The following is a 16,519-nucleotide window of genomic DNA, read 5'->3' as shown; positions in this document are numbered from 1 at the left end:
CTGCGACATTAGTGGAAGGGATGCAGTGCATTCATGAAGATCACTTCTGGTTCTAACAATTGCCCTCCCCTCCAAGGATTTTTTGGCCTTGGAAAGGGTTCAGAAAAGGGCAACTTAAAATGATTAGGGGTTTGGAACGGGTCCCATATGAGGAGAGGTTAAAGTGACTGGGACTTTTCAGTTTGGAAAAGAGGAGATGGAGGGGGGATATGATAGAGGTATATAAAATCATGAGTGGTGTGGAGAGGGCGAATAAAGAAAAGTTATTTATTAGTTCCCATAATAGAAGAACTAGAGGACACCAAATGAAATTAATGGGTAGCAAGTTTAAAATGAATAAAAAAGTTCTTCTTCACAGCGTGTAGTCAACCATGTAGAACTCCTTGCCAGAGGAGGCTGTGAAGGCTAGGACTATAACAGAGTTTAAAGAGAAGCTAGATAATTTCATGGAGGTTAGGTTCATACAAGGCTATTAGCCAGGGGATAGAATTGGTGTCCCTGTCCTCTGTTTGTCAGAGGCTGGAGAAGGATGGCAGGAGACAATTCACTTCATCATTGTCTTTGGCCCACCCTCTCTGGGGCACCTGGGGCTGGCCACTGTTGGCAGACAGTATACTGGGCTAGATGGATCTTTGGTCTGACCCAGTATGGCTGTTCTTATGTACCGGAGGGAGCTCTGGATAGCAGTGTATTAGAGAGCAGAAGAGGGCGCATAGTCCAGGAGGGGATATGGATACAGATGAGGATTCTGACTGGGGTGTAGGAAGAGGTGCAAGGGAGTTGTGACCTGGGGTAGGGTGCAGAGGTTTTGGGTTCAGGAGGGGGTTGTGGCCTGGGGTAGAGGAGTTGGGGTGCAGGAGGAAGTGGGGTGCCAGGTATAGACTCTGGCTGGGAGGTGCTTACCTTAGGCGGCCTCCAACCAGCAGGACCTTTGGGCAGGCTCTCTGGCTGCCGCACTGCCAGACACCACTCAAAGCAGCTGGCTGCTGGGGCCAGCTTAAGTCTCTGAGCAACACACCTCTTGAGTGTAGGGGGATGTGTTGCATATGCTTGCAAGCATAGCGCAGGCAGCTCACATTGGCCAGAAACCGGCCAATGGGAGTTGAGGATTATGCTGCGGGCAGGACCTGTATGTGCACACCTCCACCTTGCCGCAGGGGTGTGTGCCATGCAGAGACATACACTGTACCTACAGCAGCTTGTGGGGCTGTGTTAGCTGGGGAGCCTCCCCAAGGGTCCCACTGGACCACAAGATATTGGTACCCCAGAGAATTGTAGGGGGCCAGATCTGACATGCAGGCTGTATTTTTCCTCCCCACATGCTACATGGGAACTGTTGAACAGAAGATGAGAATCTTTATTCTTCATGGGTAGAAGAAGCAGATTATGTTCTAAAATGAAACAAGTAGCTTTCGAGTTGAAAGAACTCTAACTTGAGATCTCCACTCCAATTTAATGAGTAGATACTTAAAACATTTGGGGCAGAAAGATAGAAGCTCTGAGCCACAGCACAACTGGACTAAGGATGCTTGCGGAGACTAACAAATGTTAAAATGTCAGTTTGCCAAAAAACTGGAAGGAGCACAAATAAAAGACTCTGGCTGAATAAGAGTAGCTCCTGCGAGAGCTTCTTTTCCTGACAGAACTCTTTTTGAGCTTCCAGTTAATTCTAAGTTGGGATAGTGCATTATTGAACTTGCTGCTATTGCTTTTCAGACCAAATGCATTTGGTCTGGACAGTTCTCATCTGTGCTAGGGAGTGCTAGACCCCAGTGACAGTTATTGAATTTTGTTTTTTGGGGAGGAGGGCGATTCTTTCTAAAGAAACAATTTGCTCCTTAGAAGGCAGAATTTCAGTCTTTGGAAGGGGTATTGAGGGCAAGGAGTGTCTTGGGGGTGGGGAGGGGGTAGAAAAATTTGTACATAAGTTACAAACTTCAAAACATGCATTTTGTCTACAAAATGTAAGAGGTTGAAGAGAAAATATGCCTCTTTGAATGCTTGCTACAGTTGTAAAATAAACTCTTGGCTTCTCAATCTTTTTTTTTTTTTTTTTTTTTTTTTTTTTAAATCCACAGCAAATCGGAATTGACAAAGGAGACATTCCTGATCTCACACAAGTAAGTTTCTTTGTTTTGTATAAAGTAATGTAGTAAGGAAAGATAGAATAAGCTAAAACTTTATGGGGAAGACAGGTAATTAGCATGTACTCTGATATGTAATTTTTTAAAATGCTTCTCAGATGCAAAAGGGAGGAAATTTAATTGTCAACTGTTTGGCTGAACGATCTCTGCCATTCATTTTAAGCCCAGAAGAATAATTTCATTTCTAATTACCTTACAGTTTATAACTAGATAATAAGACTGAGTCTGTCTGTCTTCTCCCTAGTAGTATTACAGATTTATCCCACAAGGAGTGAGTACTCCATTTAGAAAATGGACAAAGGTGTCGTCATACTGAATTCCTGCTTTGACCTAGATCATAATTTCACCTTTACCAGAGTATCTTGGTCCACAGATAAAAGGAAGTTGACATAATATGGCCAAATAAGAGTATTTTAAACTTTCTAAAGATCTTGGTAAGGAGCTAAAACTAGAGGCAGAACTTTATTTCTCAATACACAAATACATGTCAAACTCCTTACAGCATCAATTATTCATCTGGCATTCCTGTCTTACAGGAGTCATTACAGTATTTGTTAATGTTGATTGCCTTAATGCGCACAGTATCATTGTTAGTGAATGAAGAACAGTGTATTCAATCCAAGTGCAAGAAAATATAACTTCTTGCTTACAGCAGTGCTGCAAAATGGCACAAGCTAAAAGCACTTAATCAAACTAGATAGTAGTTGTATAAAATCCAGTGAAGTTTAATAGAATATGTGCATAAATTATACATGTAATTAAAAGCATCTAAATATTTTGTTCGCTACTATATTACATACATTATTTCTTCTGATTGAAAATATCCCTGGTGTCTTAAACATCAGAATTGAAATAAAATTCTAGTATTTTGTTACAGGTTCTAGACTAGAGAAGCTAAGTAAAAAATCTTGCATTTCACGTTTTAGCTTTATGGAGGAAAAAATAACTGAAGTCTAAAGAGTTATTGAGGTGTTTATATAATCTAAAACTTTTATTTACAACAAATGTACTTGTAAAATAGCTGAGTTTGCATTTAAGTCTGCTAGAAGCTAAATTAGTTGCAGAAGTGCATCAAATGTTTCAAGTTTCCATTTTATAAAGTAAATGTGGTGTGTCTGCTTCTGGGGTAGCTGCACAACTGACCCTTCTTGGAGGTCTGAGTGCACCCTTGTAGATGCCAGGCATCAGATCTTTGTCTCTCCTGGTGTATAATTCTGCAAGTTTCCTACTCTTGGCTCTTTGGTTACAACCTTGGATATCAGCTATGATTGATTAACTGGCATTTGAATCCTGCTGTTGAGTTGATTAGTAGTTAGTGCACAGGTACCACCTAGCGTTCTCAAACAGTATGTCATTCTTACCCAGAATAAATCAGATTGAGACAAATAAGAGGACTGACCATATGAGTCATTGCTTTTAGCTCCACTTTCTCCTGGCCTACATGCTTAGGCCCTATTTAGAAGTTGCTGTTCCATCTCCCTTAGCCCTTCATCATGTACTGACCACTTCCCCCTCTTCACTTCTGCCAGGGCCACTTTCTGACTGGTCACAGTCTCTCATTTTTGGGATCTCTGCCTTTTTGATATCTGGTGTACCCAATGGCAGCAGTGTTTTTTAACTATTTTAACAGTATTGCGTAGGAGTTCTTCTGTCTTTCCTCCTCAGTTCTTTAACACCTTTATAGCTCCTTGTTTGACTTGACTCTACACACTCATGCAGCTATATAAAAATGAGCAACCAACTTCACATGACACTGATAAGAGAGTAGATACTTCTTATGTGGGAGTATCTACTCTCTTGTGGATTAGATCCTTAATTAGGGGATTATTAGATCCTTAGGCCAAGAGGTTTTAACTTGGTCTATGGCTGTTCCTAAAATCCCAGGAAGCATCCAGAAATTGTTGTTTGGAGTACTAAAAGTAATTCTTGGAGTACTTAAGTATATTTGTCCTTTCTGTGCTTCTAATCTGCAGGCTTCTGGAAAGTAGTACCCATTGCACTTCATAAACAACTTCAGTCACATGGCATTCTGAACATTCAGAGTCTATGCTAAAAGCACAGTATGTTGTAGTGTTAATATCTTAAACCCTGAGGGTATGTCTACACTACAGCGCTAATTCGAACTAACTTAGTTCGACTTAGTTAATTTAAACTAAGCTAATTCAAACTAACGGATCCAGACTAAAAAACTAGTTCGAATTAGCATTTTGCTAATTCGAACTAGCATGTCCACATTAAGTGGACCCTGAACCGGGGTTAAGGATGGCCGGAAGCAGTGCCGGCAGAGCATCAGAGGAGGACTTAGAGCGTGGAGCTGCTGTCTCAGGCTAGCCGAGGGCTGTGCTTAAAGGGACCCGACCCCCACGCCGGACAGACAGTTCTCAGGGGTGCCCCGCTTGCAAAGCAGTCCTGGCTTGGAGTGCCCTGAGTGCCCACACTGGGCACATCACAGCACTCAGCCATCAGACCGGCTGCACTTGCCGCGGGCTGCCATCTGGGGAGAGGGAGCAATTGGGGGGCTGCAGGAAAGCTTCCACCCCCAGAAGCCAGCAGAGCCAGCCCAGTCCTCCCCATCGGGGGCTCGTACCCCATTCCTCCCTCAGCTCCTTCCGCTTACCCTTCCCTAGCCCCCCTTCCTGATGTACAAAATAAAGAAAACGTGTGGTCAAAAATAGAATCTCTCTATATTGAACAAAACTGGGGGAGACTGAGAAAAGGAGGTGGGAGAGGGGGAAGAGAGGGTGGGAGAGGGGAGGGCAACTAAAATGATCAGAGGTTTGGAACAGGTCCCATATGAAGAGAGGCTAAAGAGACTGGGACTTTTCAGCTTAGAAAAGAGGAGACGGAGGGGGGATAGGATAGAGGTCTATAAAAGCATGAGTGGTGTGGAGAGGGAGCATCAAGAAAAGTTCTTCGTTAGTTCCCATAATAGAAGGACTAGAGGACACCAAAGGAAAGGAATGGGTAGCAGACTTCAAACTAGTAACAGAAAGTTGTTCTTCACAAAGCAAAGAGTCAACCTGTGGAACTCCTTGCTGCAGGAGGCTGTGAAGGCTAGAACTAGAACAGAGTTTAAAGAGAAGTGAGATCAAGTCATAGAAGTGAGATCAAGTCATGGAGGTTGGGTCCATGGAGTGGTATTAGCCAGGGGGTAGGAGTGGTGTCCCTGTCCGAAGTTTGTGGAAGGCTGGAGAGGGATGGCACGAGACAAATGGCTTGGTCACTCTCTTCGGTCCATCCCCTCCAGGGTCCCTAGGGTTGGCCGCTGTCGGCAGACAGGCTACTGGGCTAGATAGACCTTTGGTCTGACCCAGTATGGCCATTTTAAGCTCAGGGCTCAGGGTCGGGGGTCTCAGTGTACCACCTTGATTTTCATGCACACCTGCTTCTGGGTGGCCAGGCTGGCAGCTCTCCTGCCCTAGATGGCCACTTTGCTGTGCCTAGTGCGGAGGTCATGGACGAGGTCCACGATGTCTGCACTAGACCAGGCGGGTGCCCGCCTCTTGCGGTCCTGGGCAAGCTAGCCTGGTCCTGGGAAGAGGGGGAGGGCTGGGGGGCATCGGGTGGCTGGCTCGAGCTGTGCCAGGTGCAGGGTCTGCTAGCTGGGTGCTGGCAGACTTGCACCTGGCACGGGCACCGTAGCCAGCCTGTGCCCCTTTAAGGGGTCTGGGGCCGGGAGGGGGGCCATAGAGTTTCCCTGGTGTTGGCCAGAGTGGCCACCAGGGAAAGCTGGGGAGGGCTAGCCTCCCACTTGTTCAAATTAAGGGGCTACACACCCCTTAATTCGAACTAGTAAGTTCGAACTAGGCTTAGTCCTCGTAGAATGAGGTTTACCTAGTTCAAACTAAGCGCTCCGCTAGTTCGAATTAAGTTCGAACTAGCAGAGTGCTAGTGTAGCGCCTATCAAAGTTAATTCGAACTAACGTCCGTTAGTTCGAATTAACTTCGTAGTGTAGACATACCCTGACTGAATTGGCACAGTATTACTGTGCCAGTATTTCTTAATGAGAGACCTTAAAAGCCAGGGTCCCTGATGGATCTTGGACCAGCATCTGATTTCAAAGATTCCTAAGTCAAGTAAAGAGTCACTAAAAATCAGGTATTAATTTCCATCTGGTCTGACGGGCATGGCAGGAGCAAATAATTGAAGCACTGAAGAAACTTGTATCAAGGTGGAATCGGGTCCATGCAGGAAAACTAAGTTTGGTACTAAAGGAGTCATTGAAGAGACCTGCTTTTTGACAATAAATGTGTTCCAAAAGGGGTGTATAAATTGCACCATATTCAGATGATCAGTCCCCTAGGATAGTGGTTCTTAACAAGGGATACATGTTTTGAAATAAAATCTCTTTTCATTTGGCATTTTATCCAGTTTTACTGAAATTCTGCTTCAGAAGTTAGCCTTATGAAAAAAATTAATATCTAATACATTTTTTCATTTGATCTGACTTTTTGTTTTGTTTTTCCTAACACATATCCTTTAGAATATATATGCAATTTCTTAATTTTTTTTTGTTCAACTATTGAAAAAAAAAGTTATTTGTAAAGCTCTATCTGGTATTTCAATATTTTAGGCAAGCTGACTTTTTTTTTTTTTTTCTTGTCCAGTAGCTTTAGAACGGTTTCAATGGCTTTCCTTAGTAATATATATAAATATCTCCCAAAACTAATTGACCTATGTTACTACACTCTGGGTTTGATACTTAAGATTCCCAAAATAAGAGAAATAAAATAGGTTTTAACATTTTCTTAAATGCTTCGGGTTCCGTTGTTTCCCAACCATATTTCTTTGGTTAATTTTTTGCTGCATATAAATTTTACCCTTTATGGTAAAGCTTCAGGGAGTTGGAAACAGAGGTGGGTATCTTAGCTGCTAACTTGGGTATATTTTGTCCTGCCACCACTCCAGAGCTAGATCAGACAGACTTAAAACTTGTTTGTAAAAAAGCTACGAAGGCACAAATACTACAAATTATATATTGGAAAACTAAGTCTGAGGAGACGACCTGAATACTGTAGTTATAATATTGAAATGTTATTGGGTACATTTATTGGTCAAACGCTCTGTGTGCCAACAAAATTCTAAATGATTGATGATTGTTCCTCAAGTCTACAAAAATGGTTGTCCTAAATAATAGAGAATTAGCAGAGAGAAATCAGCAAATGCCCAAGTCTGTTACTATTTAACAGTGAGTTCTAGCATAATTTTCAGTCATTAATGAGGTTACCTGTACTGAGCTATGTACTTGTGCTTTCATTGCTTATTTTAAATGTTAATATCTATAAATAGATACGGAACCTTCCAAGTCCATTAAGACAGCTTGTAGTGTTGCACAACTTGGCCATATTTGAATGTTAACCTCTCCCCATCAACATGCACACATCTGATGCTTATTAGTGGAAAAGTTAAGTTGTGAAGCTAAACCATGCAATTTCCACAGTCTTGTGTTGAGATTCCTTGACAGATTTACACAGAAGAATCTTGATGTCAAATACATTTATAGTGGAGCACTTAAAATTGTTATGAGTACTTTTATTGAAGATTTGGCTGTAAGAGGTATCTAATATGCAGCACTACTGTACATCAAATGTGTTGCCTAATAAAATATTCATTTAACATTGGTACTGATAGTAGTCATATCTTTTGAAGTTGATCTTAGTCTGGCACTTGAAATGGTATATGTTATTGGTATATTGACTAATAGCACTGAAGTATGGTAAGTTGTATTTTTGATGAATGTATTCAAACCATTTTAGGTATTGCTGACAGGAGTTGTGGTTGATCTAAAAACCATTGATAGTGAAAATTCAATTTTTAAAGAATGTACCATTGATGAACTGGTAACTTTGATAAAATATTGCTGTTATCTACTGTTGTAGCTCTCAAGGGCTTCCTGTTCACTCACTGGTCTTAGGAAAATCTACTTATCTAGGCCCTATTTTTATACTGGAGTACTTAAGGACACTGGAACTCGTTCTTGTTTTCTTTCCTTTTTATCCACCATTTGTAACAGCAGAAGCATGCCTGGGAATTTTACTTGGCTATAAAATCTGACTATTCAAAGACATAATTGGTTTACTAAAACACTGAAGGATCTTGCAGTTAAGAAAAGTGAGTGTAATATTGGACAAATTTCACTAAACTAAGATCTATTTCATTATCAAATATCTGAAACTGGAATTTTTAAGGGTTTTTTCCTTCCAGATCCTGAATCTTGGTTACCTGTCCTATATATTTGTAAGTTTTTAAGCAGGCTGCAATTCTGTAGATATTTCATGTCATACTTGGAAGTCATTAGAATTCTAAGCAAGCTTTTTTATCCTTAATTTAGATCTTTTTTTAATTCCTGTTTTACTTTTACTAGACATACCACCTAATAAACACAACTCTGATTAGCCACAAAGAAGAAAAATTGACAATGTTTTAGCTAAAAGCTAATTTCAATTGAATGCATACAACACACTTAACTGATATGAGCATAAATACCTCTGGATTGTTTTGTAATTTTCACTTTGCCTGTGGATGCCTGTGCTGTTAATGTCAACACCATAATCTATCTGGAAGCATGCTAAGCATATCTCATACACAGGTTACAGTAACTGTGTACAGTAAAGAGAAAGATGTCTATCACTTTGCAAAGAGTAACATTTTTTTTTAGAATTAGTTATTTATGGAATTTCCTTTTTGTTTTGATATTTCCAGCACGAAAATGCATCTTTCCTTTACACAGCAGAATTAAGGCTACACCATAGGCATACAAACTGGTTCTATATATCCAGGGGAAGACTTAACTTGACCTGATAACTTCAAGGCTCCCATCATTTAGTGTGTTACAAGGGGGAAAGTGCATCTTTTTTATGCTTGCTTTCTAGGCTCCCAGCAGTCTTATGGAGACCCTTGAACAACATCTAAATACATTGGAAGGCAAAAAACCTGGGAACAGGTAAAATGATGCAGTTAAATTTGTAGAACTGTATTAAAAATTTCTATTTTTGGTCAGAGGCCACTGAGCATCCAGAGCTTCCCCTTTTGCTGCTTATTGAAAAAGAGGAGGCTCTTGATTCTACTCACTTCTCTCCTAGAGCAATGCTTGGATACTAGCCACTTTTAATTCTTCCAGTTGTGTTGATTGCTGCAGAGAACTTGTCTGAAAGACAGGTTAAGAGAGAAAGTGGTCTGTGTATCACTATCACCACTGCTTGAACTTCTATGGAACTAGGGGAAGCCTAGTGATATGAGGCTCCATTTGCCCACTGGGAGTACAGCAGCATCTGGTCTCCACCCAATATTTGCTGTGCCTCTAATTTACATGGGGGCCTACTTCCTAATACTTGAAATGCGGCGTCAGGTTTCATTTTTCTCACACCGTTATGGCCATACAAGCAATGCCTTTTTACAACTATTTGAAAATTTCCCTTTGTTTTATATCTACAACAAACATAACCTGTGCAAATGTAATTCTGCATTTTGACACCAACTAATTAAATATAAATATTGACTATAGACCTCACTTGAGTCTTTCATGATTCACTTTTCAGAGCAGACTGTCATTGGGTTAGTATCACTGACTTCTCAGATATTTTCTGTTTATAAGAGCCACTTAATAGAGTTAACTCTTACCAACATTGCAACATAATCAAATCCAATTTAAATTTTACTGCTTTTGTACAGGGAACATTTTTGGGAAGAATAAGTTGGGTTTTATATACGCTACTTTTTTTTAACAAATAATTTTCTAGACATGTTTTTTCTAGTTGTCTTGCAGTCTCTTAACTAGCTGTTTTATCTGAACCTATTCTTTTTTTTTCCTTCTGTATGTCTGTTTGCTGTGCAATTTAGTGAAGGGTAAGTTTTTGTATATACTCTTGTTTGCATGTGTATTTAAGTGCACCTTTTTGTGGTGGTTGACGAAATAATTCTTGCCAATTTTTATTTTTTATTTTTTCAGGAACATTGTATCTATTTTGTGTTCTGATATGCAACTAATCAAGGAATTTTTGCTTTCTTTTGCACAAAAGGAATATCTAACAGTGTAATTCAAAACTAGTGGTCTTCTTCGTGTATTTAAATTTTGTGGTTCTCTAGTCAATTTTACAACTGTGTGTAGGTACCCAGAGGTTCAGCTGGTTCCAGAAATATACTCTGAAATTACTAAAAACGCTTTGTCTAGAAGTGAAAGTCAAGTGACTTGAACTATTAGAGAAGTGGATGAGGTATCTTTTTATTGAATCATTTTCTGTTGATGAAAGACACTTTTCAGCTTTTACAGAGTTCTTCAGGTTACTGACCCTGCTGAAGGTCTGAACAAAGAGTTAGTCATAGTACAAATGCAGCAATCAGTAAAACCATTACGTATAGATATTTTCTTATTATTTATTACAAAAGGGTAAAGAAATGCACATCTTGGGCATTCAAATAATATTAACCTTAAATCTGCCTAGTAGTAATCACATAAGATAGGAAAATACATGGGGGAAAAAAACCCAAAAGTCTTTACATGAATTTAATCTAGGACCACAAACATTAAAATGTCTTAATTAAAACTGTGTGGTAATTGCATAGTGTCCCATGGGGCAGATATCTAGTCTGTGTCCTAAAACTATGCATGTTTTTACATATTCTTTTATGTATTTCTTAGATATGAATTTCTTCAGTTTATGTTTTTTGTTTATTCTAAATACTACTACCCTGTAATGCATTTAAATCACTGATGTCTGCCTTAACATAGAACTATATACCTTAACACAGAACTATATATGTCTGCTGCCAGAAGCTGAGGCATAGTCAATCTCGGCTTCTGCTTATTTTTAAACTTCCAAAAAGGTGCAAATATGACCTTTCTGTTCAATATCAACTCATAGGCCAGCCCTTCCCAGCCACCAGCACAGGGGGCATGGCTGGGAAAGAGGTAAGGCCAGACCACCACTTTACTCTAGTAATCTCCAGTTTTCATGGGGCCAAAGGCCAACATGCAAGTTGCTGCCTTACCTACTATTCTTGTACAAAGTACATTGGGTCTGAACTGTAAGATCTGGCCCATGATGTTTAATGCCACATAAGCTGTGAATGCTAATGCCTAAAACTTCTTGGTTACCGAAAACAACAGACTTCTGCATTAAAAATTGAGCATGTATTGGTTTTGAGAATTGTTTGTACTCTCTTGGGTTACGTAATTTTTATGAGCTTGAAAAGCTTTTATTTTTATATTTTTAAACGTTAATGTTTCTTCAGCATGCTTTCCTCATATGCTTAATGTACTTTAAAATCTTTGTTGCATTCCCTCGTTTTAGATCTGGTGCTCCTTCTCCCTTGAGCAAGGTAAATATTAATAGTTTATGTACTATTTTTAAGATCAATTGTTCTTAGTAAACATGTTTTTTTAAACCACTATTTGAGTTACAAGTGCTTAAGAAATAATTATTTAATTTCTGTTTGTGGGGTTTGTCAATTTTTTTTAAAAGAAATCTCCACCTATCCCAGGCTGTAGGCGACCTGCCATCAGTTTAAAAAAAAAACAAAAAAACAAAACCTCAAACAATGAAGCTACTGTAAAACAAGGATTAGAGACCTGGTCTTGAATTTTAAGCTGCTAACTGATGATGGCCGAGATCCTCCATAGCACTTGAAAGAATGCTGAAGTGCTTTGCTAGAAGCTGGCAATCACATGCTGTGCAGAGGCATAACAGATCTCCCCACCTTCATCTTGGCCTTTCCCATTGACTAGTTGTAGGCTGACTCAGTGGCATGTTGGCTTCACTCACCTACATATGTTTCTCAAGTGGTGTATTTACTGTGAGGAGGCTGCCTTTTTGACTTACCTCATGTATGTTTGATTTCCCATACCCTATTTGGTTGTTCTCGGATCACACTTTTTGGTGGGGGAAAGGGGTTCCAAAAGTCTCCATAGTTCTATGTTAGCATTAGAATTTCTAAGCAGTGTCCGGCATTTTTCTAATGACCATAAAGGATTGCTAATGGAAAAACATTAGCACTGCGCCTCTCTCTCTTAGGCCTGATCATGTCGGCTCAAGACAGGAGTCTGCACACATTTGCCATCAGGCAGTCAGTGCCTATGGCCCAAGGTCAAGTCATTCATTCCTACGCTGAAATCCATTCTGTAGTAGATCATACTTGCATGCACTAAAGGAGTCCAAGAAGATCAGGGAATCCAATAGTAACCTCACTTGGAGCAAGGTGGCTGTTAGGAATGTTCTATCATGCAAGTATTTCAACAGCTTTTAATGCATAATTCTTCCACTAGTAATACCTGTTGTCTCTTCCATAGATCTTAAAGAGCTTTTCAGAGGTGGACAGTATACTCAGCCCTTTTTACAGACGGGGAAACTTAGAGAGATGAAGAGAGCTCTGTCCATTAGACCAAACCATCTCCATGTGTTAAAACTATGCATGTGTACAAAGGGTAGACTTCAAGCCTAAATCTCAGATTAGGCTCCATACACCTGACAGCCACAGTGTATGAGGTCATGTTCTCATAACCTGTTGCTCCAATGACACTGCACCAAAGCCATATGTAAACCCTCTGAAGAGTGGGGTGACTCCCTGAAATATTGCTGCCGAAGGAATAAAAATGTCTTGTGTCAGTGTTTTTAAGGCATTCCTTGTGTGTCTTTGGGTAGATACCCATCTTCCTTGGTCTGAGTAAAATCCCTATTTCTTGGTTTGGAAAACAAAATTCTTGAAGCTGTGGCCCACGGTCCATCTCCTCAAGATCATAGACTCTGCAGCAAATTGGCTCCATTCACATTCCGACCCAATATTCATCGATAAAAGGAGAAAATACCTAGATATAAATGTTGAGATGCTGCCATCTGTTGGGGTATCCAGGACCGAGACACCTTGTTGTTCCCTTGCCTTGAGCATGAGGGAGACCTGCTTGTGCTTAACTGGATATCCTGTCATTGACACCACCAGCCTATTAGCCTCCAAAGCACTCTCTTCTAGGTAATGTTAGCCTGGAAGGCAACAGATGGCCTAACAATAGGTGCATCTCCGTTCTTGACACACGCTCCCATTGAAGCATTCCCTGGTATTGTCCAGCCCTTTATCCTCTAAACTCTGACAAATACCAGCTCTGCTGTCCCAAGGAACACTGTACATGGACGCTTCTGTGATTTGGCTCCAGTTCAGGACCTTGCTTAATATCGCAGAACTATAAACCTATTTCTAGTGGGGAAAAAAGTGTAAGCTTATTACCAAAGATTAAGAATATTGTAAACCAAATGGTTACATATAAAATAAACTCATAACGTGCTGTCTTGCGATATAATGTGTTAATCTCATCCCTGAAGACTTTTGCAGATCTTCATAACTAAGAATGCAGTGCTCATTTATTTCTTAGGGGAAGGGTAATGAGGTGCCATATTTACCTTCTTGTATTCCCTTAGTTCACTGTCTACTCTCTCTGCCTTCCATCCTTAGTTTTTCCTGTCTGCTGCTGCCATGTTGACTTTTTTTCTTCAAGGCATTCAGATGTAAATAGGCATCCAGTGTGTTAGCTTACATTGCTTAACTGATATCCAACAGAGGTTAAAAACATATGTCTGACAGAAAAATTGTTTAACTGCTTCTGCTATGGACTCCTACCTTGATACAGACTCTCAGAATATATATTCATTATATATGTACGTAACTCCTTGCAAATATACCTGTAGGTATATTTCGCAATGATACTAAAAACCAGTATTACCTCAGCTCTTATTTAAGACCTCACATGGCATTCTGTGATGGACTAGAATGTGCATTCAAGAATTGGGACATATTGGTAACCTTTTTGCCAGCTGCCATTAAGGAACTATTGGCTTACAACTTCCTACTGTTGTCCACTGTCTTCATTACTTGTGGAACATAACAAGCCTCAGTCGGGGATGCATGATTCAGTGCCGCAGATAGCAATACCAGGTTATTCTGAGGGGATGAATCTTATTTGTCTTTTCATGTACTACACTTCTAACCACCAGAGTTCTTCAGGGTGCCTTACTGAGCAAAGAACTGAACTGTGGTCTGAGTCTTTGATTCTGTTACTCAGAATTAGGTGGTGGTAGTTACAATTGACAAATGTTGTGATCTTGAGAGACATTGTGAAATTAAGTTTCAGTATTTGCCATCTGTCAAATGAGGGTATCTGCCTCACCAGTAAATTATTGCAGAGTACTGACATTAACTCTAGGATTCTGTAACTATGCATTAGCAATAGAAGAATCTGCTATACGTGACCAGAAAAGTTAATGAAGCTATAGTTTGGTTTTTGTGCTGTTCTCACAGCATTAGTGTTATTTTGATAGCCTTACAATGCATTAGTAACTGTTTTAAAATATTAAATTAAAAAGAACTACAGCTAGTGGTTATATATAAAGCTTTTCAAATTGCCATAAATTCCTGCAAAGTAGCTCTGAGGAGGTACAAGGCTTAGCAGCTGATAACACTTCTAGTTACATACAACTTGACCTATTTTTTTTTCCTGGTAGATCTTACTCCATTTATTGTACCCACCCCTTGTGGTGGTGGCTATCAATTATGTAGGATTTTTTTTTTAAACCTCTTGCCATTAGGAAACTTGTTCCTGGAACATGCTGATTTTTCTACCCCTAACTTTCAGACTGAGAAGGAAGCATGGTGTCTTCATTCCTAACTTTCTTCTCCAGCCCCATGAACTGGATTACTGTTTTACTAATGTGTTTCTATATTTACCCACTTCCTAACTACCCCAAAATCTTTCATGTTTTTTTTCCATTTTGCTTAATAGTTCTTTCTTGTAAAAAGTATTTCTCTTTCCCTTGTTAAACATCACCCATGCCCCTAGTTTTGAGGAGCCATCTTATGATTAGAGCCCTGCAAATTTGCAACTATTGACGTTATATCCACATCTGTGGATGCAGACATCTGTGGATCATTTCCCCATCTGTGGAAGCAGATAACAATTTTGTATCTGTGCAGGACTCTAGTTATGACTAGATTGAGCTACCTAAAGTACTATGTGTTGTCTGAATCTACAATAATTGATTTGCTTTACGTTCCTGATATTTTTCTTGATGGAATTTTTCACTTGGTTTTAGAGATTACTTAATTACGTTCTCAGGGAACTATCATGTGATCTCGGATTGGTGAAACTGGCACTTATATTCAGAGCATTGTACACATTAACTAATTTAACCTCTGATTTGTTAACTCATTGCTTTTGTTCACTTACCTTGTCTGGGTGGAGGCAGAGAGTATTTGAGATACTGTACTGACCCACTATGAATAATTGCATAGTATCTCAATAGAATCCTCTCACCAAAAAAAGGGGGTTTCTCACAAGAGAAGAAATGCAAAAACAAAGTGTCTACAATTGTCATGTTGATGTTTTAGCCTGGAGAGCTGACAGGATCACCAGGGCCCTGCGCAATTGCGTGGGGGAAGGCAGTACTGCACTCCCAGACAGGGTGAGAGAGACACACAGATGGTATGGTGCACCCTCTCTGTGAGGCTCCGGTGGTGATTCTAAAGGACCCAGGGTTCTGGCAGCTCCTCTTGCCAGGTTTCAACACATTTTTAGTGGGCAGGGAACTAGAGTCATTTAGAAGTTGGAGGATGGGGCAGAAGCTGAGGAAGAGTGGATTTTTTTTTTTAATGCGTACAGCAAAAATAATAGCCACCCTCCCCCTCAGGGAACTATGGATACCTCTGAGTAAAGATTTTTGAGACTACAAGCTTAAGCTGTAAGAACCACAGAAAACATTTGGATGTTGCATGGCATCTAACAATAGATCGTGACGGGATCCCTCTGAGTGCAGCCTGGAATGGTGGGGCTGCTGTACACCTTAACTCTGTCCAACCTGGGCTCTCGTCAATAGCAAGAGCTATATGAGAAAGCAGCAATCTCTCCAGGCACTGATCACCTAGCACAACCACATGTAGAGCCCAACACGCAGCTAGATTGCATGAATGCTCCTAGAACCACTTATGAATCTGAGTAAAGCACCAGCCAAATTCCCCCACCTCAGGCACCCAGTAATGTACCTTTGGGATATACCAACTGACTTAAATGATTGGAAAAATGACACATCTGCTTTTGTAAAACTTAAGAAAATTTGCCACATACTTCACGCAAACTCACTGGTAAAAGGTAAGTAGTAAAAGTTTGACTACAAAGAATTACTTTTTGCCTAACATTTATAGTCATTTTAAATTCTAAGTACTTACCAAAAGAAAATTAACACTGTCTAAACTCTCAACCCAGTTGGACTGGGCAATATCTAGATAAAGCAGTTTTTTCTCACGCTCCTAGATATTGCAGTCAATGATGTACTGATTTCACCTTTTGAAATCTGGACAAATCCCCTCCGTTGAAGTCTTCAAAGTGTCCTTGTTCACA

General features: G+C 40.1%; 1 protein-coding gene across 1 annotated transcript in view; it reads left to right on the top strand.

Annotated features, from left to right (window-relative positions):
- SNAP91 (synaptosome associated protein 91) overlaps positions 1 to 16,519 on the top strand; it is a 128,752-nt gene that overhangs the window by 57,546 nt on the left and 54,687 nt on the right. The window contains exons 9-12 of the mRNA XM_006124205.4: positions 2,079 to 2,120; positions 9,018 to 9,088; positions 9,985 to 9,990; positions 11,436 to 11,463. Of these exons, the coding sequence (XP_006124267.2) occupies positions 2,079 to 2,120; positions 9,018 to 9,088; positions 9,985 to 9,990; positions 11,436 to 11,463 (147 nt within the window). The remainder of the gene's footprint in view (positions 1 to 2,078; positions 2,121 to 9,017; positions 9,089 to 9,984; positions 9,991 to 11,435; positions 11,464 to 16,519) is intronic.

This window comes from Pelodiscus sinensis, chromosome 3 (assembly GCF_049634645.1).
Source record: "Pelodiscus sinensis isolate JC-2024 chromosome 3, ASM4963464v1, whole genome shotgun sequence".
Lineage (NCBI taxonomy): Eukaryota > Metazoa > Chordata > Testudines > Trionychidae > Pelodiscus > Pelodiscus sinensis.
The sequence above is the reverse complement of the archived record's forward strand: the minus strand, read 5'-3'. Positions and strand labels throughout refer to the sequence as shown.